Raw genomic sequence first — 27,704 nt, 5'->3', positions numbered from 1 at the left:
GCCCAGCCCTCCCATAGCAGCCCACAGCATGAGGACCTATCATCAATACAGAAATACAAAGTAAGAAACATCACAAGACACGGAGCAGCATCCAATTTTTAGATGTTAATACTTTAGTTTTGTTTAAATACAACAATATAAACTACGTTAGAAATACAGTGCCTGATCCTGTATCCCAGAAACAGAAGCCCACTTCATAAAAGGTGCTTGACTTGTATGGAAACTACAAATCCAGAAGCCTTGTACTTGCAAACAATGCAGGATGTTTTCCTCAGATCAGAATGGAGCTCAGTATGCAGGATAGGGCAGAGGGGCTGCTGGCCATGAGCCAACTGGTAGCTGGTTACTGATAACCAGTAACCCTGCCAAGGAGCCATCACAGACTGGGTCAAACTGGCATTTTATCACTGAAGAACATTTGGAGACCAGCACTTCTCCCATGGTTTTCAGTGCATGGAGGAGAAAGCGTCCTCAGCCAAGTGCTGTGATGCCAGAGCTGAGCCCAGCCTTCCTGAGTAGACTGAAAACTTCAGCTCCCTTTTGTGGGCTTGTCTTCCCCAGATAACTAAAAAGTTCAAAATTCCTTAAGATACATCCACTTTTTTTGTGCTGCTCCTAAAAATCTGCAATACTAACCAAATTGCTCTCACTGCTCTGTCAGGCAGTTAAGAGTCTCCATCAGCTGAAACCACAGGAATTTTACACATGTGATGTGGGTTTAATGAAAATCACACTGCTGAATCTGTGCTTTACACTGCACATGAATTTAAAAAAGAAAATGTTACCAATGTGGTCATCGGGAATTGAAAATAACAACTAGAAATTTTTAGCTCTGAAGAATGTATCTGTATGATTTTAATTCTAAATCCCAGGAATGAATAATGTTGGCTAAAACTGGGAACACTGATGCAGTGCTTGCTGTTCAGAATGCTTTTGAAAATTACTTTTTAGCCCTTTTGAAAAAATCTTTATATTAATAAGACATTTCAGACAGGAGGAAAAATCTCGATATCCTTTGGAGGTTGTCCCTTTCAGTACAACAACATACTGTGAAATGAAAGCATTTTCAATGTTTCTAATTTCTTTCTGCCTCCCATCAGATTAATTTTGAATAATTATATTTTTGTTTGCCTGAATAGTGCTGGCACACTGACCAAGTTGCTTTGTAGTTGGAGAAAAGCTGTGCTGCAATTCTCCAAATCTTTCACAGGCTTTTATTTCCAATTTGTGAGATTTTTAACAGAAAAAATATATTACTTCTGGCACAGACGTTACTAAGAAGTGGGAGGTTTATATTCAGCTGCTTGCCTGACTCGGAAGGTATGCTTTCAGCCTGGAACAGGCCTCCCTGAGAAAGTACAGAGTTATAGATGGATCCAGATCCAATCTTCACATACTGGATCCATTTTAAGTTTGCAGTTTCTCAGGCTGGGAGACCTGATGTGGCTGTCTCACCTGACGTGCCTAACTCACCAGCTGCAGCATAAATCATCACCCTGTTTTATTTCCCCAAAGAGACATGGAGTCAGTTCTGTCATTATTCCCAGGGGACACAGGCTCCAGTGAATGCCCCTGCATGCTGCCCTGCCAGGAGGATCACGTGTCTCACACCATGATCTCAGTTTCCTCTTTTTCAGTGTCTGCCAGGTTGGGGATTTTTTATGCAGATCATGGTATTTATGCAATAAAATCATTTTAGCTGATGTAGAAAATGGCATGAAATTATCTTGATTCACATGGCACCTCATCCTAGAGTGCTTTGCAAAGCTGTCTCACAAATTGCTCAGGTAGCAGCAGCCACGAGCTGAATGAGCAATCAGTTTGGCTCATTGCTGAGGGGCTATTTTTCAGTCCCTGAGCCAGGTGTAAGCTGGAGAACTTGGGAAACTCTCCTGGCCTCGCTCTGGACTCACAGCCATGTCACTGAGACCTTGGCTCTGGTGTTTTGCACATGGCACTTCTGGAGTACAAGCCTTTTTAGTGCTACAAGATATCGCTTGTTATTTAGTATTTTATTCATTTTATTTTATTTTTTTTGTTGGTGGTGTGGAAAAAAAGATGATTTCCACTGACACCATGACCTTACCTGTACCATTCTCTCAAACATGTGTGCTAAAGGCAAATAGGAAATGTGTACATCCTCACAAGTAGGAGACCACTGACTCTGGAAGAAAACACAAGGAGCCCCACAAGGCCTCGTCAGTTCAGGCAGGTTTCTTACCTGTATAACTCTTTCAAACATGTGAGCCAGAGGCAGGAAGGAGATGAGCACATCGTCCTGTCTCGGAAAGATCACTTTCTGCAGGTGAAGGGCATGGGAGACAGAAAGGAAAGAAACACTGACAGGAAGACAACAAGAAAGTCATAAAATAATAAAAAGAAAAATGGCACCAGAGGAGCAAAAGGGTAAAGATTGTCAAGAGAGGAGGGAGCGGCAGACACAGGGAAGCGTTAAAGCCACAGCATCATGGAGCTCAGTTAGCAGGAGGAGTAAAGAGCACGGAGATGTACACACAGGGCAATGGAGAGGGTTCTCCTTGGCAGAAGGCAGATTGCATCCGCTCAGCTCACGCTGGGAATGGAGGCTCACCCTGATGGAGAATCCAATTTTTATTCACTGCTTTCTACCAGGAGGTGCCGAGACCCTGATCTGTGCTCTCAGCTGTGTGCAGACAGCAGGATCCTGGCGCAAACCTGCAGGAGCCCCCAGGATCCCAGTGCTAACCTGCAGGAGCCTCCTGGACAGCAGCAGGGCTCTGCAGGAGCAGCACTTTCCCACTTTGCATACAGCCCATTCAAGAATCACAGTGTTACTAGAGCCAAAATTAGCAATTTTTTTTCTTTCCTTTGGTTAATCATTGATTTGAATCAGAATGTGTTGGAAAACCAATGATCTTGGGCTTCAAAAACTAATTACTTCTGTTAGTGTTTCTTGTAATTTTAAGTGATTAAAATATGATTTTAAGGGCATTATGACTGTCCCACAGACAGGGGAAAGAGAAGGTTGGTCAAATTATTAAAAAAAAGTGGCCGAAGACTTGATTTTGCCAAGTTTTTAACTCTCTCTTGAAGGCTGGAGTAACCAAAGGCCCCAAGAGCCTTACCTAACCCATTCCCTAAAAGCAAATAACCTTTCTACCTGCATTTCCTAGGGTACAGCTTGGTGTAATATTATGGATTATAAAAACTCAAAGGTTGACTACCCAATAATTTGCATCAAGGCCAGTGGTTAGTGGAAAATGGGTATAAAAATCTATCAGCTCACAGTATTAACAGTTTATACCCACTTGCACCTCCTCTGCTCAGAAGGAATCAATAGCCCGTGACCTGGGATACAGCAGAGGCAGACACAGGAGTTCATCCCTCAGGGGATCTTTTATTGAAGTTAAATCTGGGCTGGTCAGATTTGGGTTTGGCCTCCCAACCATCACCTACCAAAGTCAAACACCATTGACCATGTGGGTGTTCTCAGCATCCCATTTCATATTATTGTGTCTGTCAGTCTGAATGAAGCCATTAGGGCCTGCAGATCTATTTATACATTATTTCAATTTGGCTTCATTTTCTGCAAGCACAGTAATGCAAAACCTTTAATATCAACCAGGGGTTTTATTTTATTACTGCTGTAAGGGCCCAGACAAAATAATCTGATTTTAAATCAGAGCAAAATTATGCCACTGAATAGCATTTCACAGTTGGCACAGTTGTCCAGATAAATGTAAAAATGCAAACAGCTTCTTGGTATTTGAGAATAATCTTATAATAAAGCTCTGGATTTGAAAATATGTTCAGTTTGTAAAAATCACTGAACTAAGCAAAACTGCCACAAGAACAACCCACAGAACTTCTCATTTTATTTCTTTAATTTATACTACTTTCAAGTGTTTCACACTTTGCTCTATTTCATTACTGTGGTCAGACATTGGCCAAATCTTGTGGAACAGCAAGAGGCATTTACCCTCTGCCAGCAATACTCTGGTGACTGGAGATAACAAATTTACCATCACACCAGACTTAGGTCTCAATCTGATACCTTTGAGACTAATCAGGGTCCCACTGCTGTCAGCAAATACTAAATCCATTTTTATGGACCAGTCCTGGAAGATGCCAAGTTCCCTCAGCTCTAAATTAGTGCTCTTTCAAAATAAACGTTGCTGCCCTTTGAAGCTCTGGCCTCTCCACACCTCAGCTTTCATTTGTCCCTCCTGCTGCCACAGAAGCCTTGGAGAGCTCCATGCTGAGGAGCCCTCAGTGCAGCACTGGCATTTCATCCTGCACACTGTGGAGGCACAGTCCTGCAAACATTGGAACACGTGAGTTCAGGGGGATTTCTTACATCTCATGTCTGAGTTTCTTTACACCAGTGGTCTGGAAATCTCAGAAAATTCAAAGATAAAGTAATAAGACTGCAGTAATTTCAACATCAACAGTAAGACCAGTAAGGGGTAAGAGGTAATCAATTGTCCATCCATGTGTGTGTGAAACATATTATAAAGGCACTTGGCCAGCACTATGCTATGCTCTATTAGAAATATGTATAACAAAAACTGAGATATACTGGAATATCAGTGGAATTAGCCACTAACCATGTAAAAAATCATGTATGTTCATATATATATAAAATATACATTTATACATACACACGTTTTGTGTGCAGAGAGGTTTCAAATAAATGACGACATTTTTGGGCACAATGGGACACAAGAGCACAAGAGAAGCCTGAACTCCTCTTCAAGCACCAGTTGCAACTGTACAGGGCTTGTGTGCTCTCCTAATTCTTTAAAAAGAGTTAATGAATTGATTTACAGAAGTCACCATTGTTTCTCAGAAGCCCTTAGTGCCCTACAGAGCCTGGGAGCCAGAGCTGGAAAGAGGATTTAATGCCCTCCAGTACTGCAGATTCAGCCTTGCTCCATTCCCATGAGCAGTTTAGCCCTCTGAGCAGGAAAAATGTCATCTTTTATCTGCAAGAGCCTACTTCCACCCCTTGCAGGGCTGCAGCTTAACCCACACACTCTGCACCTGGCAATGTTTTCTAGCTCAGGGTAATCACCTCCGTCACTTTCAGAAAGCCTGAAAAATCCGCCACCACATTTCCATGGGTCAGCATAGCACCTTTGGGATTTCCTGAAAGGAAACAGAGAGGGAGTTTAAAAGATAAGCCAGAAGGTGACTTTCAAAACCTTAACAAAAAAACAAAACAAGAAATGCTTAAAATATTATGTTCACTTCTTCAATTTTAAAACATATGTAATTTTCACCATCATTTCTGTGCACTAATATGCACCCAAAACAATTACTGCAATACTCAAAACTTAATAAAATGATACTGCAAACAGAAATATTTTTCTTGGACACTCTGGAAAACAGGTTCCAGCAGAAACAGCCCAACTTCAGTTTCTGAGAGTGCTCAGGTGAAGCCATTCAATGAGCACAGCTATCAGACTTGGATGGCTGTTCCAGCCTCTCCTAGGAGGATTTATTTCTTCAACACCAAGAAACCTGGCTTAAAAGGCTGTTTTACTTAGCCAGTACTCTGGATAACATGAGAAATGCAGAGAGAAGTGAGGGTAAAAATTAGGCAACAAGAAGACCATTTGAGACTGCAATTAAGGGAAGTCATGAATAGTGTCAGCAGCAGAGGTGTATTGAAGACAGCCCTAAACCCATTAGGGAGCCAGCAAAGCCCCTGTGTTGTTCCAGAGCTGGGCACTGCCTTTGCAGTATTTCATCCACTACCAGAGGCACCTCAGCATCATCAATATTTGCCTTTTACACTCCTTTCTCTGCTGACCATGGTACACCTCTTGCAGTTCATATCTGTTTGGACACCAAAACACAGTGTTTTTAAGCAGCAAATACACAGGCTGGAACCTCCATGTTCACAAAAAAGTGGCACGGAGGGCTCTTGGTCCCTTTTCATCACCCTCCAAGGCTTTACTTGTGAAAAGAAGGTGTAGCTCAGCTCAAATAAAGATTACGGGGCCAGCCTCTTTTTCTCCACCACGTTTTAAGCAGATTGTTTTAATTCGATCACACCACTGCCACGCAGTTTCCGCTGCACCGTGCGAAGGCAGATCAGAGGAGCTTTACCTGCAGGTGCCCCTGTGTCCCCAGTGCAGTGGGCACAAGCAGCCTGGCAAAGCTCCTGCAGGTAATGTAACAAAATCATAAATCAGCCAGAATTTCATTCTGCCTCCCTCAGATTAGGAAGAGGCTGTGGTGCTTTGTGAATATGTCTCAGCACAGGAAAGTATGTTTAATCCTCTCACTTCAGAACAGTTTGCTAGCTGTGTTGCTAGCAGCCCTCCAGTGTGGGCATGGGCACAGACATGGGCACACTCAGCACTGAGCCCTTTGCCCTGCCAGCACACCACCATCACCAACACTCCTACTCCCCAAATAAATAAAGACAAGCACAAACAGCAGCAGCAATTGTAGCATATATTTATTGCAAAAGAGCAGGATGTTTTTAACACAATATATTATACAGAAAATCCCTATTTGCTGTTCCAAGTGCCTTGAGTAATTCAGTCCCACACTTGCAGGTGACCATGGTACACAGGAGGCTGGTTTGGTCTCATCCAAAGCTCAGGGGTGAAGCTGACAGCTTTGCCAGGCACAGGCATTCCCATCCTAACACATTGAACCAGCAGAATCACAGGTGCCAAATCAGCCTGGCATGCTGTTTTCACAGCTGGGTGCGTGCATGGATCCAGGCTCCAGGAGAAGTCCATGAACAGGTGTCAGTTGTGCATACACAGCACAACTCAAAAATCACTTGTGTTATTGAGTTGTGTCCACCAAAGTCGTGTGCTCAGCCCCTGCAGTTCTAGAAGCAGCTCTGCTCCTGCAGCATCCACAGCTCAGGCACCAGTGCAGAGGATGTGCTCAGTACTGGTTTGGAAACTCAAAACTGTGCCCTCTGGCACACATCTGGTCCCTGCACCTTGGCAAAATTCTTCAGACTTGTTTTTTGGAGGATTTCAAGAGTTCAGTGCCAGGCTGGGTGGGGCTTCGAGAAAACCAGTCTAGGCGAAAGTGTCTCTTGCTACAGCTGGGATTTGGAACTAGACATGCTTGAAAAGTCTCTTCCAAGCCAAACTATTCCATGTTTCTATGAGATTTCTCAGATGTTTGACTCATTTATTCACTCCAGCTCTGACTTGAATGCAGATTCAGTATCTCTGCCATGCCTGGAGGCAATGTTAACATCCTGACTCTTCCTCTGCATCCCTCTTGCATGGGCTCAACATCCTGGCCAGGCTGCAGTGATAATGGTGCCTAAGAGAGCAGCAGTGCTGGAGCCACGAGAGCTTCCATCAGGAGAAATCCAGAACAAGCCATGCTGTTATGGGACAGCTGCAGCTTTTGGGATTGGGGGACTCCTGTAAACTTTAAACTTCCTTAGTAGTTCTAAGAGTTAACCTAGCAAAATAGGTGCCCCTTTCTATGAGCCCTTTCCCAGAATTACCACTTTGAGAGAAGCAGGTTGGCAAGGATGCTGCTTTTCTATTTAAAAAATTGATGCCATTTCTGTAAAGCTGTTCTTGTTTGAATTTCCTCACAAAGACAGACCCAGTGAGTGTCCTGTTGCAGAATGGATTCCTTGCAATCCCTTAATAGCCCAGGAATGTCAATTCCTCCTTATCTTGATGCCAGGCTTGTTTGACAGTTCTTATAAGCAAAAGTAGAACCTTTAAAAGAATAGAAGAACCTTTTCCACATTGCCAAATGGATCTTTCAAGTGTGCCAGCACTAATTTGATGGTGTGATCCATCAGTGTTCTGGGATGCAAGCACTTTCCTCCCCTGGGGAGCTCTGGCAAAAAGGAGCATGCACTTCCAGGCTGGGAGAAATCACTGGGAAGCAATTTTTATCCACCTGGTTACCAGTGGATCCTTGAGGGAATGACAGTTGATTTCTCTGGAGTAACCAACATGAAAAATTGTATCCCAACACTTTGGGAATATCTATGTGCCTTTGGCCCATTCCCAAGTGCTGATGGCTTCTTGGCACAACCATGGAAGTTGGTCTTGTTATCCAAGATCAGCAACCTCAGCCTCTCTTTTGTCCCTGGGGAGGCACTGGGGCATCTGGTCCTATCAAATAAAACAAGTGTTAAAGTCTGCTCCTGGGCAATTCTTTCCAATTCTACAATTTCCAGGTGACAAATTTTACAGCAGACAGTTTTTCACACTATTCAAAAATATTTAAAGCCCTTTGGAATTGGAAAAGCCCTAGAGGACATATCCTTTGGAATAAAATTCTAAATGTAGTCACTAAAAATTACACGGGCCATATAAAACCCTTACATCAAGCCACAATGTACAAAACAGACCAGAGTGTTGATGCAACCTCTGGAAAAGGCAGAGAGTGATGTGCACAGTCCTGCAGCAGAGGCTCATGAATTGAGCTCAAAGCATTGCTCTAAGAGGGTTCAGTTCAAGATGATTTGCAAAACTGGAAATCTCTGGTTTGGATGGGAAAAGGGAAATGAACTTCCTGGTTGTCCTATTTCTGTAACTCTGGGCATGTTTCTAAGAAAAGCACAAAATCAGAAACTGGCCCATGATTGCATCTGCAAATTAAAGAAAATCAAAAGAAACCTTCTCTATGCAGAATTTCTTGTTTAGAAATAAAAATATCAACAATAACGTGACTTACAAAAATAATTGCTCTGCACTTGAAGATGCACACAAACACACTGTGCCCTGCTGTATCCATGGCATGGCTCCTTCAGTTTCCTACTGCTCCCATTTGTGCCTGGCCACTTTGCACTCACTCTGTCCGTGGCTGTGATGTTCATGTCCAGCACTGAGCTCAGTGTTTCCCATTTAGGAATTCCCAGTGTTGGAACAGAGCAGAGTCACAGGCTCCTTTCCCTCAGTGCTCTGCCCTGGGCAGCCTCAAGTGCAGATCTCAAAACTAAGGACCATGCACGAAGGTAAAATACCCAAACCCTTTTAATACATCTTGAGCCTGTACTTGGAGTTGATACAGCAGTTGCTTACCTGGTCTGAAGCACAGGTCTTTCCTGGGAGGTGGAGGATGAAGGTGTTCCCTCATGCTCAGCCTGACCCTCCATCTGAGAAGCACCAGCAGCTCCCAGTATCTTCTGCTGAGACCAAACTGAGGATGCTTTTGCATAGGACCAAGCATTAGGCAATCCCAAGAGCACAGGTGGATCTGGAAGAGCTGCTCCAGCAGTCCCTGGAGCATGGACCTTCTCCACAGGCAAGTGTAAAAGCGATTTCCCAAGCAGTGAGGCCTTGTGCATCTGCCCATACAGCTTTCAGGGAGATGTTACAGAGGCTGAGTTCTCAAGAGTAGGAAATTCCTGCAAGCTGATGAAGACCAGGCTCTGGAGAGAGGAGAAAGCACTGCCTCTGCCAAGAACAGGCAGGAAGATTATTTTCTCCAAGAAAAAGAGGCCAGCAGCACTCGAGTAGCAGCAGCATGGGCTGCCCAGGCTCATCCTGAACCTCCCCAGCACTTGGTGTCATGAGCAACACACAAGAAGAGGAGACAGAGGTGACAAGGACCTTGGTGAGGCTGAAGACATCAATATGCTTCAGATACAGAGAATGGAAAGCTGTGGAACCACATCTTAGGGTTTTGAGTTGTTTTTTTTTAAACATTGGCAAAAGATAAATACCAATCAACCATGTGCTTCACAACTACACAGCAAAATGGGAGGCAGACACATGGGTGGATTTTCAGACAACTGGAAAATCATACTGCCAAAGCATGTATCAGAGAATTCAACTGAAAAATAAATATATTGTTATTTTTAATTTGCAATCTACAGAAGTACATAAAACTAGATATTCTTAAATACTAAAAATGCCTAGAAATATCATTGTCGTATCAATATAACAGCAAGTTTGTATGTATTGAGGTGGGATTAATAATTAATTTCATGAGATATTCTAACATTTCAAGATGAAAATGCCTCTTTTACCTGTAGTGCCACTAGTAAAACAGACAATTGACAGATCTTCTGGTCGGGGAGGCTAGAAATACAAAAGGAGATTAGGAAATTCACATCAGTCAAATGCAGATGTGTCTCTGGTAGAGACTGTTGGCATTGTAGAAACCTAAAGATCAAACCAATTATGTTTTTGCTCTGACATAAAAAGCTATCATTCTCCTGAGCATATATAACCAGGTTTCTTCAGTTGATGCAGACTCTAGTCCTACCTTTATGCTATGCTCCAGCTGCACTAAGGGCATGCTTTAGTGTTTGTCTCATAGTCAGTATTTTCCAAGCCACTGCCTATATCTGTAGATGTGTGGGACAACTTGAGATAATTCATCAATTTCCAGATCAGTTCTGGAAAGAACTCCACAACAGGGGACAAGATTCCAAAGCTGTTGATTGTTCCCATTTCCAGCAGCATCTCTGTATTCTCAGCACCACCCTATAAGTGCACTATTTTGGGCCATGAATGACTAAATAAACAGCTTGAATAGCAGAAGCTGCATTTGAGTTTTGTAAGAACATGAGCAGACAGTGAAAAATATCAAAGCAGTTTTCCCAAAATATCCTATATAAATACTGCCAAGTAGTGTTTCTGAACCATAGGAGCAGAGCAAAAAGTGAAGGGTACAGAGACATTCCCCCAGTGCCACCAGGGTAAGGTAGTGGAATTAGGGTATCTTAACAATGGCATTTAATTACTGTCACATTAACATGTTCATAGCAGGATGAGCTATCTCAGTTAAGTTTTCCAGAGGAAATAAAGCAAATACTGTTCCCTGTGGGGGTGGTGAAGCCCTGGTACAGGTTGCCCAGAGAAGCTGTGGCTGCCCCATCCCTGAAAATGTTCAAGGCCAGACTGGACAGGACTTGGAGGAACTAAGCACCCATGGAAGGTGTCCCTGCCCATGACAGGGGGTTGGAACAAGATGAGCTTTAAGGTCCTTTCTGCTGCATTTGTAAGTGGGAAAAGCAACACGCCAACACTCACCACAGGCACATGTCGACTCTCACGGCCACAGTCCTGGAAGGGAATAAAGTAATAAAAGTGATTTCCACTTTAATTCCTGCAGTGTAACCCACTTGTTAATAATCTGCAAACCACTAAGGAAAAGTGTCAGCTAAAGCAGACAAATTCCTAGTTGGCACTGAGGCCATCTTCATTATTCTGAGTTTCTTGCCTTAACTGCAGTGCCTTCCTTGGATTTCAAGTAGTGTTTGGGTTGGTTGGGCTGCATCCAGGATGCTGCAAACAAGTGTGAGGCTATAGACTTACATGTAGTGTGAGTGTGGGTCCATAGTGATGCAGAGTCCCCAGGCAGGTGCAAATGAGAGCCTTTTATTGCAAAAACCAGGCCTTTTCAAGCACTTAGCCCATTATCAGTTACATAGTTTTAAAGCACAACAAACATAATTCAACCAACCACTATACACCACGATCTGAACAGGCGATGGTTATATAACTTGTTTTCCTACCCCTAGTTCAGCTGAGTCTCCTTTCCCACAGTTCTTTTCTACTTAGCCAAGGTAACAGGCAGGAGCCATGATTTTTACAAGGCCTTCCTTTTGTGAAGTTTTACTTATCAGCAACATTGTAGCACAGTGTCTCAAATAACAACCCCCTTCTCATGCCTAAATAGCAGCTGATAGCATATTTGAGGATAAAGAACTGAAATGTTGGCTCTGAGATCCACAAGGAATAACACCAAGAGGCAAGTGCACCAACATCAGTATTATCAGTCACAAGCTGCTCTTTGGTGCTCCCAGACACTGAACCTGGCCCGCAATTCACAACTCCCTGTGTATTGTACTGTCTTTTTACAGATATTTCAAAAAATGGTAAAAGGAGAGGGAGAGCAAACTCACCTCCACCTCCTGCATGGTCTGGATGCGAACCCCACAGCGCTTCCCTCTCTCTGCCAGCTCGTTCTCAAATGGGTCCATGAGGATGATAGACCTCAGGCCTGGAGTTTCTCTCCTCTCCACATGGTCAAGGAGTATCCTGGCTTTTTCAGGCTTGTCACAAATGACCGTGGAAATGTCAGCTGCAAGAAAAACAGCCAAACAAGCTGTTTGTAGTATATCTTTTTTAATGCAAGACTGGCTCATAGCTAACACTATATCAGTTCTGATAGTCACTCCAGGCTACACTACAAATCCCAGCATACAACACACGCTTCTCTTGAAAAATGAGAAAAAAATGCAATCTTAGCTAACCTAAATCAATGCCAAAAGTGTACATGACATTAACGATTATTCTGAGATTCAGTTCAAAATATTAAAATTGGTCCCCACATGGATTAAAAAATCTAGGAGGCAAAATATCAAGCAGCACAGGAGTGGGTGGCCATGGAGTCATTCCCACATCCAGAGCAGCCCTTACCCATGGCTATGCATAACTGGGCATGTGGAAAATGCAGCAGAGGCAGCACAGGAACACACGGCTCCTCAGGAACCTCTCTAAGTGAATTCAAGACCCTCAACAAGTATAATCACAATGCCTCACCCCTGGAAGTGTTCATAGCCAGGTTGGATAAGACTTGGAGCAACCTGAAATGTGTCTCTGCCAATGAAGAGAAGTTGGAACCAGATGAGCTTCAAGGTCCCTTCCAACCCAAACCATTCCAGGATTCTATAATCATCTGTCTTTTAGATGCAGAAAATGAACCATTCTGAGCAACAAAACTGAGGAGATCACATCAATTTTGATTTTACCTGTGTTGACAATGTAGCGAATGGCTCCAGGACCCAAGGTGTCATACAGGGGAACCACCACCATGGAATAGGTGTAGCAAGCCAGCTCAGAGATGATCCACTGCAGGAGAACATGGGGGAACAAAGGGGAGAAGGGGCCATGAGACCAAATATAACTTGAGAACAAGCTGACAGGTCAGGAGCATTATTAATACAGTATCACATTGGACATAAAATCTCACCTCTGGACGGTTTTGAGCAAAGACACCAATGAACTGCTTTGTGGATGGTTTGCAGCCCTGCTGCAAAAGGCCTGAACCCAGAGCTTCTGCTCTTTCAGCCACCTGGAATTTGGAGAGGAAAAAATATATTAAAAAGAGGAATATAAACAATACCAAATTAAGCAAAGACTTGCAGGGAGGCTCTCACATTATTGTATTTCCTATCTAAAAGTTCAATTCATATGTTATCATGAACCATCATTAGCAGTTGATGAGGTTGGTGATGTTCCATGGCTCCAGAGTGCATCAGTGCTGCTTTCAGGAGTGGGCTCATGGCATGGAGCCAGCCCCTGCAAGCTGATACACCCATGTAACACCTGGATGTGCCTGGGTGGGGACACCAGGAAGCATCACACAGTGCATGAGGAACCTCCTGGTCTAACATGCAGACACCCCAACACCCCTTCTTGTGTTGGGCAGGGGAAGAGGATGCACAGTGGGTGTCCAGCTCACCTCCTTGTAGGATAGCCACTGGTAGGGCTGCTTGGGCTTCCTGAACCCCAGGCAGGGGCCATTCTCTGAAAGACACAAGCAGAAATGAGGAGTTATGGGGAGGCAGTGCAGGAATTAACACATGGGGCCACGATGCAGGGGGAGCCCTCCAGGAGCAAATCCGTAGTTATTGGGTTGATTCTCACAGCAATCTCCAGCAAATTACACACACAAGTGCATCTGATGGGAGATGAGCTGCAGGGATCCCCCTAAAAGGCTTCAGTTCTCCCCACTGATAGCAGCAGTTTGCCCCAAGCAGCCTCATTTAAAGACACTTCTCCAAAGATCACATGAGCATTAGTGTCTGATAAGGGCACTCATCCCAAACACCAGCTCCCACTACCTGCGCTGCCTTTTGATTTAAAAAGGTGAACACTACTATATTTAGCCCAGCCTGCTCTGGAGGAAGGTGACAACACACAGCAGTGCGTGACCAGATAAAAATTTGGAAAGTTTGAATAATTTACTAATGGTACCTACTTGCAGAAATCCATTCCTCCATACACCTACTGAGTCCTTCATTTACCCCTGTCTTGTGAGGCAGAATATGTGCAGTCCCAGTGGGGTTTTTTATGGCACCAAAAATAATAATCTGACCATGACATTGTTGCATCCAATGAGGCAGGACAGCATAAACAGCAGACACAGAAATAGTTATGACAGAGCAGGGAGGAGTCATCATGGCTTTTTGGAGTGGGAAGTGACGTCTCAAGTGTGTGAGAGCTCTGTGACGATACCACTGACCACGGGGTAAGAACATCTGCGTGGCCGGGTCCCCACCTCTCCCAGCTTCTGCCCTAGGCCTCCTCACCACTTTGCTCTCACCAGAGATGCTGAATCCCCTCCTGAAGACCTCGTACATGGTCCTGGCATCATCGTAGTAGTGCGTCAGCAGCTGCGGGCTGTCCCCGATCACTGAGCGGCGCGCCCCAGCCAGGCCCTGCGTGATACGAGGGGACACGAGATGACACAGCCATCAGCACTGCTCAGGGTGGGAAATGGGGAAACCCCACCATAAAGCAGCTCCCCACATGCCAGCAAGACCACTGTGACCACACCTGCCCCAAGACCCAAAGGGATGTGAGAAGGGGAACATTGACCTGAGCACCTCAGGAATACAAAGAACCCTCTGGTCACAGAGGAGCACTTGACCCAGCTCATCGTCACTGAGATCGTTGATATTGCCCAAGGGAATTTAATAAGGAATTATGGATCTGGAAGTAATGGAATGGGGACGCGCTGGGGGAAGCAACTGCTCTGGGCTCCACAGGTCTCCAGGACTAGCATCAGGAACACCTCCACAAGGACATCCAGGCCAACATAAAGGACAGACTAAGGCAGAGGCCAGCCCCCGGTGCCATGAGCTCGGTAGAGGGGTTTTAGGAGTGGGCAACCAGGGTGAGAATCACCAAACCAGGACTGCGCTGGGAGGCAGAAAAAAGTCTAACTAAAGGCCTAAACACAGGGAAAAACTATTTTGAAAAATGTAAAATCCTCCCACCCTTTTAGAAAGCTGTTGGAATTAAAGACAATGACGTCTTAGAGGGAACATCACAAAAGGCTTTAAAAATTCTCATCCCACTTTCAGATATTAAAATAAGTGGAGACAATATTCAGAAATATTTCTGTTATTTAAAAGAGAGCTGCATCATTAAAGCCTTTTGCAAGCATAACTATTAGTAACTCCTCAGCCTCGCACCAAACTCAGCAATGGGCACACATGAAGAGTGCCAGGTGATCTTGTCTCATCAGCTGTTGCCTTTCAGTTGTTTCTTCCGTGCAATAGCAGTGCCTCTAATTTTTGGCCACGGATGGTTAAGCAAATCTAAGACCAAAATTTTACTGAAAATCTAAGAGAACAGCATACTGTATTCTAGATTTTTAGTGTACCGAAAAGGATGAATTAAGTGGTGAAGTGATCCCTCGCACTGTGCATTATAGAGTTGATTTCAGGATGAGGTTGGGGAACTACTGAAACAACAACAAAAAAGCTTTCCTGGCATCCTCTGAGGACGTAGATCTATAGAAGCAAGTCCAGAGCAGGCCATGAAGGTGCTTAGAGGGATAGGACACATACCCTATGAGGAAGTGCTGAGAGAGTTGGGGTTGTTCAGCCTGGAGAAGGCTCTGGGGAGATCTTAATGAAGGGGGCCTACAAGAGAGCTGAAAAGGGACTTTTTACAAGAAGAAGAGGTAGTGGCTTCACACTGAAATAAAGTAGGTTTAAATTAGATGTTAGGAAGAATTTCTCCCCTGTGAGGGTGGTGGGGCCCTGGCACAGAGAAGCTGTGGCTGCCCCATCCCTGCAAGTGTTAAAGGCCAGGCTGGGATAGTGCCCATGGCAGGAGGCTGGAATGAGATGACCTTTAAGCTCCCTTGCAACCCAAACCATTCTGTGACTTCCAGGCATGCATATCTTGGGGAAGGCCTGTGGGGTTGCCCTGGCCTCACCTCGACTTCTTCCGACTGCATGCGCAGGTCGCAGGGCGGCTTCACGGCCCGGGGCCGGCTGGCAAACCAGTAGGCGACCACGGCGGCGAAGGCGCCGATGCCCACCAGCGCCGTGGCCGGCAGGTTGCGGAAGAACTGGCTGAGGTCATCGAACTCGGGGAGCCGCAGGCTCCGCAGGATCTCCTGAGCCTGCATCTTCTCCACCAGCGAAACGGCAAACTCTGCAAGAGCCAGAAGGATGGGGGAGGTCGGGTGAGGGCAGGCGGCAGGTGGGCAGAGGCAGCACGGGAAGGGGAGAACATGCTCTGCCTCATCAGCCATCAGACACGCTGCTCTGCTGAGCCGTGGGGCTGCCTGCCAATAGCCACCCTAACTGAGGAAAACAGCATCTATGGGAGAGACAGAAGAAAGGAGGACGCATCTGTAGCAGGGTGAGCAGGAATAGATTGCTCATTCCCTAAGCACAACCGAGTACCAGCATACAGGAGCTGATGCAGCTGCAGTTATCTGGAGTGAGAGATGCTGGGACAAGCTCTGGGATACAGCAATGACCCCTCTGGGCTGCCAGGAGCTTTCTCTGCCTTCCCTGAGCAGGACTGCACAGACAGCTGTGCTGGGCTCACAGACTGGCAGCTGCTCCTGGGGAAGGCAAGGTCAGCCTGTGAATTGGGCATTCATCTAGACTCTGCCACAGCAGGTTGCCTTGCTTTTCTTCCCTTTTGCACATACAGAAACAGCCACCAGAGATAAGGAGCCAGGCAGGTGGCTCACTGCTCCAGAGTGAGAGAGAGGTCAGGCTGTCCTCAGGGGACTCATGTTTGGGTGTTGAGTACACAAGGAACATTTTAAATAACTCCTGTTTACAGTGAAAGCCCTGTATCAACTCCCCACTGAGGAGTCTCCAGTATCGGCCAGCCCTGAGGGATGAGCCAAGCAGGTGCTCCCCAGGGGAGTCCAAACAGTTAAGGTTTCCCACAGCTCTATTTATGACTTTACAAGAGTCAAGGTCTTAAAAAAGTTTTTCAGCCACATGAGCCCAGGCATCCCCTTCCCTCTTGCCCTCTGGCCTTGCTCCAGCTTGTGGAGCTACATGGCTTCACTTCCATGAGGCAGCCAGGACTTCCCACACATCAGCACCAGGAACACAAACCTGCTTTTTTTCTCCTGGGAACAGTGTCTGAGCTGCACTATCCTGAAGTCCTGAGGGTCAGTACTATCCTCTAGTAGCCTTCTCCTGTGTTTGTGCCAAGTGAGTGTTGGGGCTGGCACAGGCCAGGGGGTGAACATGGGGGCAACCCCTTGCACAAGGCTCCGGAGAAGGTTTGTAAGTTTGCACAAGGAAAAAAACCCAACATAACCAACAATTAACCTCACTCACTCACTTTTGGGTTATGAAACAGTGAGGGCAGCAGCAAGGGGACAGTGACACAGAGCCCATGTTCAGGGTCATCCATCTCCACCTGAGAGCTCTGGCCCAGATGTCCCTCTGGCCCCATGCTGCTCCCTGATGCTGGCCCAACATCCCACAGTCACCTCGGCTCCCAGAGAACTCCTGACTGTGCAAACCCTCTGGAATCATGACCAGCCTCTTAAAGAATGGCTGAACCCCTCCAGTTATCACATCCAGATGATGTTACTGGGAAATACCCTCACAGGAGGCAATTTTCTCCTGTGATTTGAGCATCTTTACAGAAATCTCTAGGTGATAAAACATTGACTATGCGACTGCAAGGATGCTAGGATGAACTGTGAGGGTGCTGAAGCACTGGCCCAGCTTGCCCAGAGAAGCTGTGGATGCCCCATCCCTGAAAGTGTTCAAAGACAGGCTGGGTGGAGCTTGGTGGAACCTGGAATAATGGAAGGAGTCCCTGGTCATGGCAGGGCAATTGGAACTGGATGAGCTTTAGGGTCCCTTTCAAACCAAACCATTCTGGGATAAAATTACTCTATGAACTGAGACAGAGTACTGTTTTCTCCCCTCAAGATTTCTCAACATCAGACTATGAAAAGCAGCCTGACAAACACACTTTTACTACAAAAAACGGGATAGCTTAGCAAGGGAGCTATTAATTTACTGATGAATTGCCCATTTGTGCAAAAGCATTTCAGCAAGTCCCAATTAAGACTGTCTGCTCCCAGAAACAGCCTGTCCCACCAAAAGCAGCCACCCAGTTTGCTGGTTGCACTGAAATCCTGGGGATTACTCCCTCAACAACAGCCTGTAAGTGCTGTTTTATATCCATGCATGCAGTTAAATTGAAAGTGGAAATCTGGGAAGTACTTGTGGGAACAGCACTGCCATGGAGGGATGCCTGGCTACAGCCATATGCTTCTGTCCTGCTTGTGCCCTGCTCAGTGGGGATTGCCTGGGTGGAAGCAGGACCAGGCCTTTACATCTGTCTGGGTCAAGGGCATTCACAGACATCTAGAGCTCATAGCATCAACAGAAGGATCATGAGAGTCAGGGCTGCAATTTCTGTTCACGTTCCATTTTGGCACTGCAGAGTTCTCACAAGTTGCCTTTTGCAATAAATCCTGGGTTTTGCATCTCAAAGTGATTCGTGATGAGGTCCATATTTGATCTGCTCAGAGCAGCCAACCTGCCCTGGGATGGTGGCCAGGAAAGGGGCCCAGGTGTGTTTGGGATGATCAGAGAGAACTGCCTCATCCCCTCTCTATATCTATACAAAGAGGGGTCAGGGGTACCTGGATCACAGCCTCCTCAGACAAGACAAGCAGCTGAGCACCTCATGACCACATGCTCTGGGAGTACATTTCTCATGTGATCAGGAAAATAAATAATAGGAACTTAAAGCCAGTACAGCTGGGCTGGGTTACCCATCAGCAAGGCAGTGTTGCACTCCAGAGTGCACAGCAAGCAGCTGCTGCTGTCACCTTGGGCCCAGGATTAGCAGCAGGATGCTCTCCATGCCCCTTCTCTACATTTCTGTTACCTTTGTGCCCCATTTCTGCTACATCTTGGCCCCATTTCTGTTGCCCGAGGTGGATTTCCCAGCCTGCTGCAGTTCATGTTCTCCACAAGCAAGCAGCCCTGGGTGCCAGTGCACAGAGCACGGCACTCATGCATGTGGCACAAGGAAATGCTGAGATTTCCATTTATTCCAAATGGCACTTCACATCAGCGGAGTTCTAAAATATTCCCATGGCAAAGAAAAGAGAAACAAATATGCAAGCAAGGACAGAAAAAAGTGTTTTGGAGGAAGGAAGGAAGGAAGACGTGTTGGAGAAAAGCCAAGAGAGCACAGCCATGGGTAAGAGCTGGGGGTGCCTGGCACAGGGGAAATCCCCAGCCTGGGTCCAGGCTGAGCAGGGCTCCTGCAGCCTTGGAGCAGCCAGCTGTAACTGGGCTCCAGGTCACCCACCAGCCTCTTCACAGCAATCACTCCCAGAACAGGGCTTATTTATTTATTTTGGTAACAAATGGCTCTCTTGTACGATTTAGTTTTCATCTTTTTCTGCTGGAAGTGATTCTGTAACTCCAGTCAACGGAGGTCAGTGACATAAGCCAGTGTGGGAACAGCCTCAGACTACTGGTGTATGCCTAATGCAATTAAAATTTTACTGGTCCTGTGTGGCCACACAATCACATCCTTCCTACCATTCCATCAGTGCCTGCTTGGGAAGAACAACTCCTGTTGGGGCATCCATATCCTCCTGCCCCCCTGCATTCACAGTGGGATGGGGAAGAGGCAGGTGATTCATTCCCATCCTGGAAAATGGGCAAAGTGTCCCATCACCATCCCTTTATTCAAGCCCCAAAAAAGGCTATTTACATTAGACTTCATACCACAAAACCAAACCCAAATAAGCAGCTCTTGAATATGCCTGAGAGAATTAACTGTTTGCAGTGGGGAGCTACAGAACAGAACCAGTGACATGCAATGGCTCAGAGCCCACAGACCCTCCACTTCTCTCAGGGCAAGCTGGAATACCCTGCCAGCCAGCAGTCACCATGGATCCGTGTCCTTGGCTACAGCACTGCCTGCTCACTCATTCACTGAGGAAACAGAATTTACAGGATCTAAAACATCTCAATATAGACAGGCAGATTTAGTGGTGTTTCATTCCAGTGAAACACTACAAGCTTTTTGAACTCTTTTCTCATGTTCAGTTCTGCAGAGCCTAGACCCTGAGATTTATGGCTGTTTTCCTGAAATGGGGTCAGTGTCAGAAGATTTGCACAAAGAAGCATCCAGCAACACTTGGACCACTCTCCCTCACCTTCCTGTGTACAACAAAAACATGCCCAGTGCTCTGTACTGAGGGCTCAGGGGACTTTGCAATAGGGATTCAGATCACGAATGGCACTCAAATCATGACTATGTCACTACAAGACAGTTTCCATTTGCCAAGGGGAAAGGGAGCATCAGCATTCCCAGGGACACATAAAGCTATTAGTCAGACTGCATCACTGGAAACCATTTGTTTATTTAAATGAAAGCTGTTGCAGTAATTAACATCTTTATGAAAACATGCACAGAGGCTGCCACAGCCATGTGGGCAGAGGGGGGATGTTATATTGCTTGCAGGGTATAATGATTCTTATTTTTCCTTTTTCCTCAAACTCCATGTAGGCATGCTGTGTGACATTAACGCTAGGAGAAGACCCTGCCATTAAATGCAGCTCAGGTAACTCTGACCTTCTCCAGCTTGGCCAGGGAGCTCCTGGGACACCACAGGCTTTGAATTCCTAATCACTGCTGTAATTAAAACCAGAGAGGTGATGCCAAGTCAGCCTCTGCTCTGCAGCTCCACAAGTTTTCCCTGTGTGGGCACAGAGGATGAGAAGCTGGGTGAGCCTTCAGTTCTCACCCTGAAGCCAGTGTGGGTTGGGCTCAGGTGAGGAAGGGGGACACTGACCTCTCTGCAGCAGGCTGGGCTCACATTTCTCTAGATTTTATGGGAACAAGTGATCTAATGAGATCTCCTACCACAGATTGTGCTGTGCCTCAGGCACAAATGCAATACCCAGTTTAATCCAAACTTGCAGATTTTTTTCTCATTTGTTTTACTTAAACAGGAGTAGTTGGAAAACTCATAGCATTTGGCCACCTTTCCATTTTCAACTAGTTTGAGGTCACATCAGTTTATTCTGTTTTAATAATTTCACACTATAGTGTTTATGAAAATGGTAATGCCACACTTTACAGCAGGACAAAGCCAGTGTTAATTATAGAGAGAAAATGCCATTATGTATTTGTTGGGCATTACACAGAGCTACTGAAATCCTTACAGAACAATTCCCTGCTGTAAGACAGGAAGCCAGGCAGTCTGCAAGCTTGCAAACTGCTTGAGAAAGAGTAATGGGTGTGATAAATGTAGAGGGGAAAATAGGAACTCCAGAAGTATCTAAAACTATGAAAGAATCACTGTGTGGAAATCCAGTAAGCAGCCCCAAAATGAAGCAGGAGACAAGCAATACTTGGCTCACACAGTTTTGCAGGACAGCTTCTGTCCCACACAGGCAATTGTGGTATAAACACATCACCCAAACAGTGACCCAAAACATTTCACTGCTTGTCCTGCATCTCTCCAGGGCAGCCTGGGCAGGGGTGACCCCACAGCCCTGACCCACCACACATCCTTGGATGCATGTACAGGGACCCTCTCTTCTCTGCAAGGGTTTATCAGCCACACATGGGATTCAGCAATTACTAGGATTATTGATCAAGCCAAGGCTAATACTACTTAAAACTTTCTGAAACAATACCTGTTTTTGCTCCTCTAAAGTGACCTATCTCACTATAGCCCTTTTCTCCATTTAATGTCTCTCACCTTCAGACACATCACCCTAAGCCATCTCCCACAGCCTCTACATGATGTACCACTGCTTTGATTTTTGGGACAGCACATTTTCATTAAAACTGTGTTTCATAAAAAAAATGCCCCCTACCTACCAAAACCAGACCAAACTGAACTCTTACAGGTGCTTCATTTTACCCACTGAGCAAAATCATAGCCTCTTCAGTGCACAACCACAGTTACCGTGTTTTACTTAGATCACACAATTCTTTGTAGGGTCAAATAATAAAGGACTCAAAGCCAAGGCATTTGGCCTCATTGACTGTGGTTCCACTATAACTTAATGAGCTATAATTGGGAAGGAGGAAAAAAAGAAGGGGGAAAACGAACTGATTTAGAGATAAAATTTCTTTTTTTGGTTTACTGTGCTCAGGCAACATAAGAGAGGGTGAGAGGCAATGGATAGCAAACAAGGGAGGGCAGGCACACGGTGCCCGTGAGGCTGTGGCACTTCTCTGGGGAGCAGATACTGGAGAAGCACCCCATGATCAAGAAATGTTATAAAAGCAGTTTATAACTTTTATATTCTATTTTTTACTAACAAAGAATATCCTTCTCCCTTTTCTTTGAGCATCAGACCCATCCAATCGGTGAAACTGGCCTTTTGCCAACATGACTATTAAAGAACAGGGTTTCAATAGTACCTAAGCCTCTTCAGCTCAAATTGCTTTCATGCCAGCAGAGCCAGCTGGGGGCTCGGTGCACCCCAAACTCGGGGTCTGGGGCATGGGAGCGGACATGGAGCTGCAGTAATGCCATCAGGGACTGTCCCCATGCCCCTGCCACCCCATCACCCTCTCCCAGCACCCTCCCTCCCACTCAGCAAGGCAGAGTTATCCACAATGGAAAAAGGCTTTGAATCCAGGTCAAGCCTTGGATCTGTGGGGAAAGAATAAGGCAAATAAACTTCATGGCAAGGAGGCTAGCTGTGCTTTCCTGTGTCCTCTGGTGACTGACTGACTGCGTGAGTGAGTGGGGAGAGCACAGGGGTGGATTAAAGACACCAGTTCAGCATCAGCATGTAGTTGTGGCTTTGGTATAAACTTGGCCTAGTGGTGTATTATTTTTTTAGGAGAGACAGGCAGTTTCACTCAGGACAGAAAAAATGTCTCAGAGAAAAGGCTGCTGAAGTACTGGGTCCCATTTATATATGGTATTTATACACATGCCATTATATATCTGCATGCGTGGATGTAAATGCTTGTGTGTGCATATGCATATATATAAAATGCATATAAAAAGTAGAATTTCCCCCTGCTGTGGGTAACTGATGATTAACAGCACTAACTGCATAATGTGTCCCTAGCACTACTGTAGAAACATCTAACTCCTTAAAAATCTCTAAGTAAGTAGCTGGTGCATTGACAGCCTGGGTGTGACCATGGCTCCACATCTCCCCGTGGTTCCTGGGGATGCAGTTAATGGCAGATCACAGCACTGGGCTCAGGGCTTTGCTGACCCTCCAGCTTCCATCCACCTCCCTTACAACCCCAGCCCCAAAGGCAGGGCACAGACAAAGGATGGGAATCTCCAAGCAACCGGAGGAGCAGCACTGGCCTCTGCTCCCTCCTGCTCTGCACTGCTGGGAAATGCATTTGCAAAACACAAGGTCTTCGCAAGCATCCACTAAAAAGGGAAAAATGCTAACAAGGAGCTCAGTGTCCTGAAAGAGACCAGTAATCACACGCAAATAGAAGTATTTAAAGTATCTAAAATATCTACAGCATATTGGTCCCTTGCCTAGAGACATTATTTAATAAATAATTCAGCATTATGCAGAGATCTTACTTTAGACACTTGAGACCTTTCAGAGAGCAAAATGCAGCCCCCAACTGTCTGGAAATGCCCCTTGCTCAGAGCCATGCACAGACCACCACCTCATCCTCACCTCTCTGCATCAGGTCCCTCTTCATCCACTGATACCAAATCCTCACAGGAAGCTTCATCCTCCATCCCACACCTCCTCACCCACTCAGCACAGCTCAAACACGTGGACCAAGCTAAAAATACATTTTGCACCCGCAAGCACAGCAGTGTAGCAGCCCTCAGAAGCCACTATGACACACATATGGAAAAGCCCTGACTGGGAATCTGGTCCAAATCTGCCACTCCTCTGGATAACAAAGCATCAGGAAGCCAGTGCAAGCACTTCAAGTTTCCTACCGAAAGGGAAAAGCTCAACAGTTCTGCTGTCTCTGAAGTCTATCAGTTGCCTAAGGCACAGTAATAAAAAAGCTCCTCTAACTGCTGAAACATCCTCAAAAAGTTACCCAGCACCAGCATGAGCCAGAGTCATAAGGTTTCATTGACCAGGCTAAAAACCTCAGCCTGTGGTTGCAGAGGATGGAGTTCAGATGCGAAAACCTACATGGGATATCTTTGCACCCACTGTCCCCTTCATCACATTTATCTTGTTCCCCTTATGCCAGTGTAGCTTTTGTGTGCTCAGCCCAAGTCAGCTCAGGCCATTCCTCCAAGCTAAAACATAACCCAGCCAGAAGGAAAAGCAAACCAAAGTTGTGGGGTTTTCTGGCTGTCTTCAGTTCTCTGGAGCCTGCTCACACAACTGCGCCAAAATCAGCACAGGGGCTGCAAAGTTCCATCTGAGGAAACCAGAGCCTGATCACTCCCTGTCTGCTTCCCTGGCTCACAGGCAGCATAGTCCACAGGAGCATCCCATTGAGGTGGCTAAAACAGGAGAGAATTTGCCACTCAGCCTTATGGCAAAGCTTGCAGATGGCCTGCACACGTTTTCTGGGCTCATGCTGAAGTGCCATGTGCTGCTGGCATTGTCACAAGGGGCTGGATCCTGACAGTGCATCGTGGGGCTGCTTTTGCAGGGCTGGGGCTTCTTTCTGGACACTGCTCACAGAACATCTGCAAAGCTCCCTCCTTCCCAGAAGTACCCACAAGCAATTGGCAGCTTTAGTTCTTGTGAAGAATGAGGTTTGTTGGGTTTGGTTTTAGCTTTTTTTATTTTTTATTGACATTGATGGATGATTGTCCCATATAGTATGTGATTCCTGAATACTCTGTGTCAGGCAGCAAACAAACAGCTTAAAGAATGGCATAAAAATAGTTATCTGGGGCAGAGTACAAAGAGAAGCACTTAATGGAAAGGGAGAAGGGAGCTGCACCCCTGACAGCTGGCTTGGCAGAGTGGAGATGCAAAGGTGCTTTGCAAAGAGCTTGATGGCTTGTTGCCAAGGAAAGTTTTGATGTTTGCCTTTAAATATTGAATTTAAATAATCCTTAGTCCTGTCTGTAGAGGCCCTGGTCCAGCTAAGAACCCCAGTCACCTGAAGGCTCTGCAGCAGTGTCAGTGCATAGGTGCAGGGCCCACAAAGGGACTTACCCTTCAATGTACTCCCCTCCTCAGCTCACTGCCTGGTTCATTTTCAGTCTCTCCACATGAACATGCCACAGGCAGGCCCTCTGTGACGATCTCACTCTACAGAGCCCCTAGCCCATGGCTGGAGGCAAGGAGATTGTGGGTACAGTGCCAGGCAGGGAAGAAGCTGGTACCACAAGCATGCAGTGCCCTGGCTGTTGAGGGCTGGCTCTGCTGTCCCCACAGCAGGTCACTGCCAGACAAGGACACACATCAGGCACGGCCAGTTCCCAGCTCTCCGTGACCATTGACACCCTGCCTTTGGCTGCATCTGGAGGGTCACTGTGTGAGACTGCTCACAGGGACACAGGGACATTGAAGGGACAGCCCTGGCCCTGGTTGCTCTCCTGCTGCATGCACAAACTGCACAGGTCTGACTCCTGCTGGCTTCTGGCAGGGTAGGATGGATGACCCCAAGTCACACCACTGCTGGACTGGGCCACGAGGGGCCCCTCGCCTTGTGCCCACACTAGGGTATCTGGCTGTTGGCACAGAAATAATTGTACTGCTATAGTATCAGAAAAAGTGGTTAGTTTACAAGCAAATCCCCTTCTGGCATGATCAGATGGCATCCTGGTGCCAGGGTGGGGTCATGTCCTCCCTGCATGACTCCCTGACCCACCACACACCCCTCCACCCCTGCCTGGAGCACAGCTTGGTGGAGCACACACAGGCTGGGATGCCCCACTGTATTCCAGACCTGCCAGGGCAAGGAATCCTCCTGATATCTGCCCCTTCCATCACTCCCACACCCATCCTGCCTTTCCCAGGAATCAGCACAAATATTTGTGCACCAGTCCAGGGGTACTCATCCAGCTGCAAACCTTTTTGGGTTCATTGCCGCCGTTTCTTTTGGCAGCAGTACCAGAATAAAGTGGTTTCTGAATAACACTCTCAGGATCCTGCCAGCCAATTGCATTCAGGCAAGCATGGGAGTGCTTCATCCAAAGTGACACAGAAAACTAAACAAGCTCATAACAGAAAATCTTCCATAATGCTTAAGACATGACACAGTGGCATGCCCAGAGTTAGTCCTGCAGAGGATAGGGAAGAACAGGAATGTTTTGAATACCACTTCCAAGCCAGCTGTTAGCCTGCACTGTCTCTCTGACAGCTTAGACTGGACCAAAAATACCTAGTCAAACTTCAATTTTGTGTTGCCTTCTGCAATATCAACAGTTACGTAGCAAATGTTCACAGCAGGGCTAAGCAGGCCAGGCTGCAGCTGGCATTGTCTCCAGCCATGAGGATCTTGGAAATTTGGCCTGTTGCTCTCTGCAGGAGGCTGCCTGTGCACAATCACACCACAGATTTTCATCTTCTGCTGCAGATGTACAGAGAAACCTCACAGTTTGGGCCACATCATAGCTAAACACAGTCTTTATTATTATAAGAAGCAATTCTCTTTATGCCAATCTTACAGCTTGAAGAGCTCCAATACTTACTGACCTGCCACTGCAGGTAAAGCAAAACCATAGGAAAAAGGAGAGGACTGAAAGGCTCTGCCAGCTCTGTGTCAAACACATGCCCACGAAGACATTATTACACTGGAAACTGAAACAAGAAAATGACATCAAAAATGGGAGCTCACAAAAAAAGTAACAGCAGTGTCACTAACTATAACAAATACAGTTGTATCCCTCTCTTAGAGTAAGGTGACCATCATTAGACCAGGTTAATTACCAAGAAAGTGCCCTGCAAGTTCATGGAATCACAAATGGATTGGAAGAGACACTGAAGATCATCCAGGCATCCCCCACGCAATGGGCAGAGATGCCCTTCACTAGGTCAGATTGCTCAGGACTCTGCTCAACCTGCTCCTGTAGTTGTAGTGCTTTTCCAAAGGGCCCTGTCTGCACAGATGGGAAGGAGCAAGGGGATACCAAAGGTTAAGTACACGTGGATAAGGCAGAGTTTTATCCAGACCCTGTGCACATAGAACGTGACTGCCTGAATCCACTCCAGGTTTTATCCCAAAACAAACCAGAAACTGAAGGCAGCTTTGAAAGTTGTTCAAGGCTTATTTGGCAACCTTGCAGTGCAGAAAGGGGCAAGAAAATAAAGAGGGAGGCTGTGTGCCAAAAAACCCAAAGGAAAGCAACTCCCCCCTCGCACTGCAGGTGGGGACAGCAGCAGGGGCAGCAGTCAGGGCAGGAGCAGCAGCCTTGCCCACTGCACAGACCTGCCGGCTCCTGCCGTGCCCTCTGCCTGCCTGGGCCCTGTGCCAGTAGCCTCCAGTCAGAACTGAAACACGCTGCCTGCAAAGAGCCAGAGCTTCTCAAAATAATCTCTTCTGTGCACGGGAGTATCACCGTGCTTTTAAAGGAACACAACTTGATGTTTCTCTCTTGCACGGTGTCAGTAAAACCAGAGTGATTACTGCAGAAAGGGTCACGGGTTAGGGACACGCTCACTGCCCTGGTGCAGAAGGTTTTCAAGGAGGCCACAGAGTGCACGCAGCCACCTCTGCAGCTGTACCCAGGGCCATGCCTGCCTCACCACATGGTACACCTCCAGGGGCAGGCAGGGACCCTCCACCTTCCAGGAGGCTCCCTGAAACTACTGAGAGCATCATCCTCCCATTCTCTTC

At 46.3% G+C, this 27,704-nt stretch overlaps 1 protein-coding gene across 4 annotated transcripts in view; it reads right to left on the bottom strand.

Annotated features, from left to right (window-relative positions):
- The window catches only part of ACSL6 (acyl-CoA synthetase long chain family member 6), a 62,533-nt gene that overhangs the window by 14,176 nt on the left and 20,653 nt on the right, over positions 1 to 27,704 (bottom strand). For 3 of the 4 annotated variants that reach the window (XM_063413586.1, XM_063413585.1, XM_063413582.1), the window contains exons 2-11: positions 15,901 to 16,121; positions 14,275 to 14,389; positions 13,411 to 13,475; positions 12,919 to 13,020; positions 12,698 to 12,797; positions 11,849 to 12,027; positions 10,974 to 11,006; positions 9,965 to 10,016; positions 5,054 to 5,127; positions 2,087 to 2,164 (exon numbers count right to left, since the gene is read on the bottom strand). In XM_063413586.1, the coding sequence (XP_063269656.1) occupies positions 2,087 to 2,164; positions 5,054 to 5,127; positions 9,965 to 10,016; positions 10,974 to 11,006; positions 11,849 to 12,027; positions 12,698 to 12,797; positions 12,919 to 13,020; positions 13,411 to 13,475; positions 14,275 to 14,389; positions 15,901 to 16,095 (993 nt within the window). In that variant the 5' untranslated portion in view covers positions 16,096 to 16,121. Of the gene's footprint in view, positions 1 to 2,086; positions 2,165 to 2,221; positions 2,300 to 5,053; positions 5,128 to 9,964; positions 10,017 to 10,973; positions 11,007 to 11,848; positions 12,028 to 12,697; positions 12,798 to 12,918; positions 13,021 to 13,410; positions 13,476 to 14,274; positions 14,390 to 15,900; positions 16,122 to 27,704 lie in introns of all 4 variants that reach the window. The other variant, XM_063413587.1, reaches the window with a different exon arrangement.

The sequence above is a fragment of the Prinia subflava genome, chromosome 16 (assembly GCF_021018805.1).
Source record: "Prinia subflava isolate CZ2003 ecotype Zambia chromosome 16, Cam_Psub_1.2, whole genome shotgun sequence".
Classification (NCBI taxonomy): Eukaryota; Metazoa; Chordata; class Aves; order Passeriformes; family Cisticolidae; genus Prinia; species Prinia subflava.
This window is presented reverse-complemented; position numbering and strand designations above follow the sequence as displayed.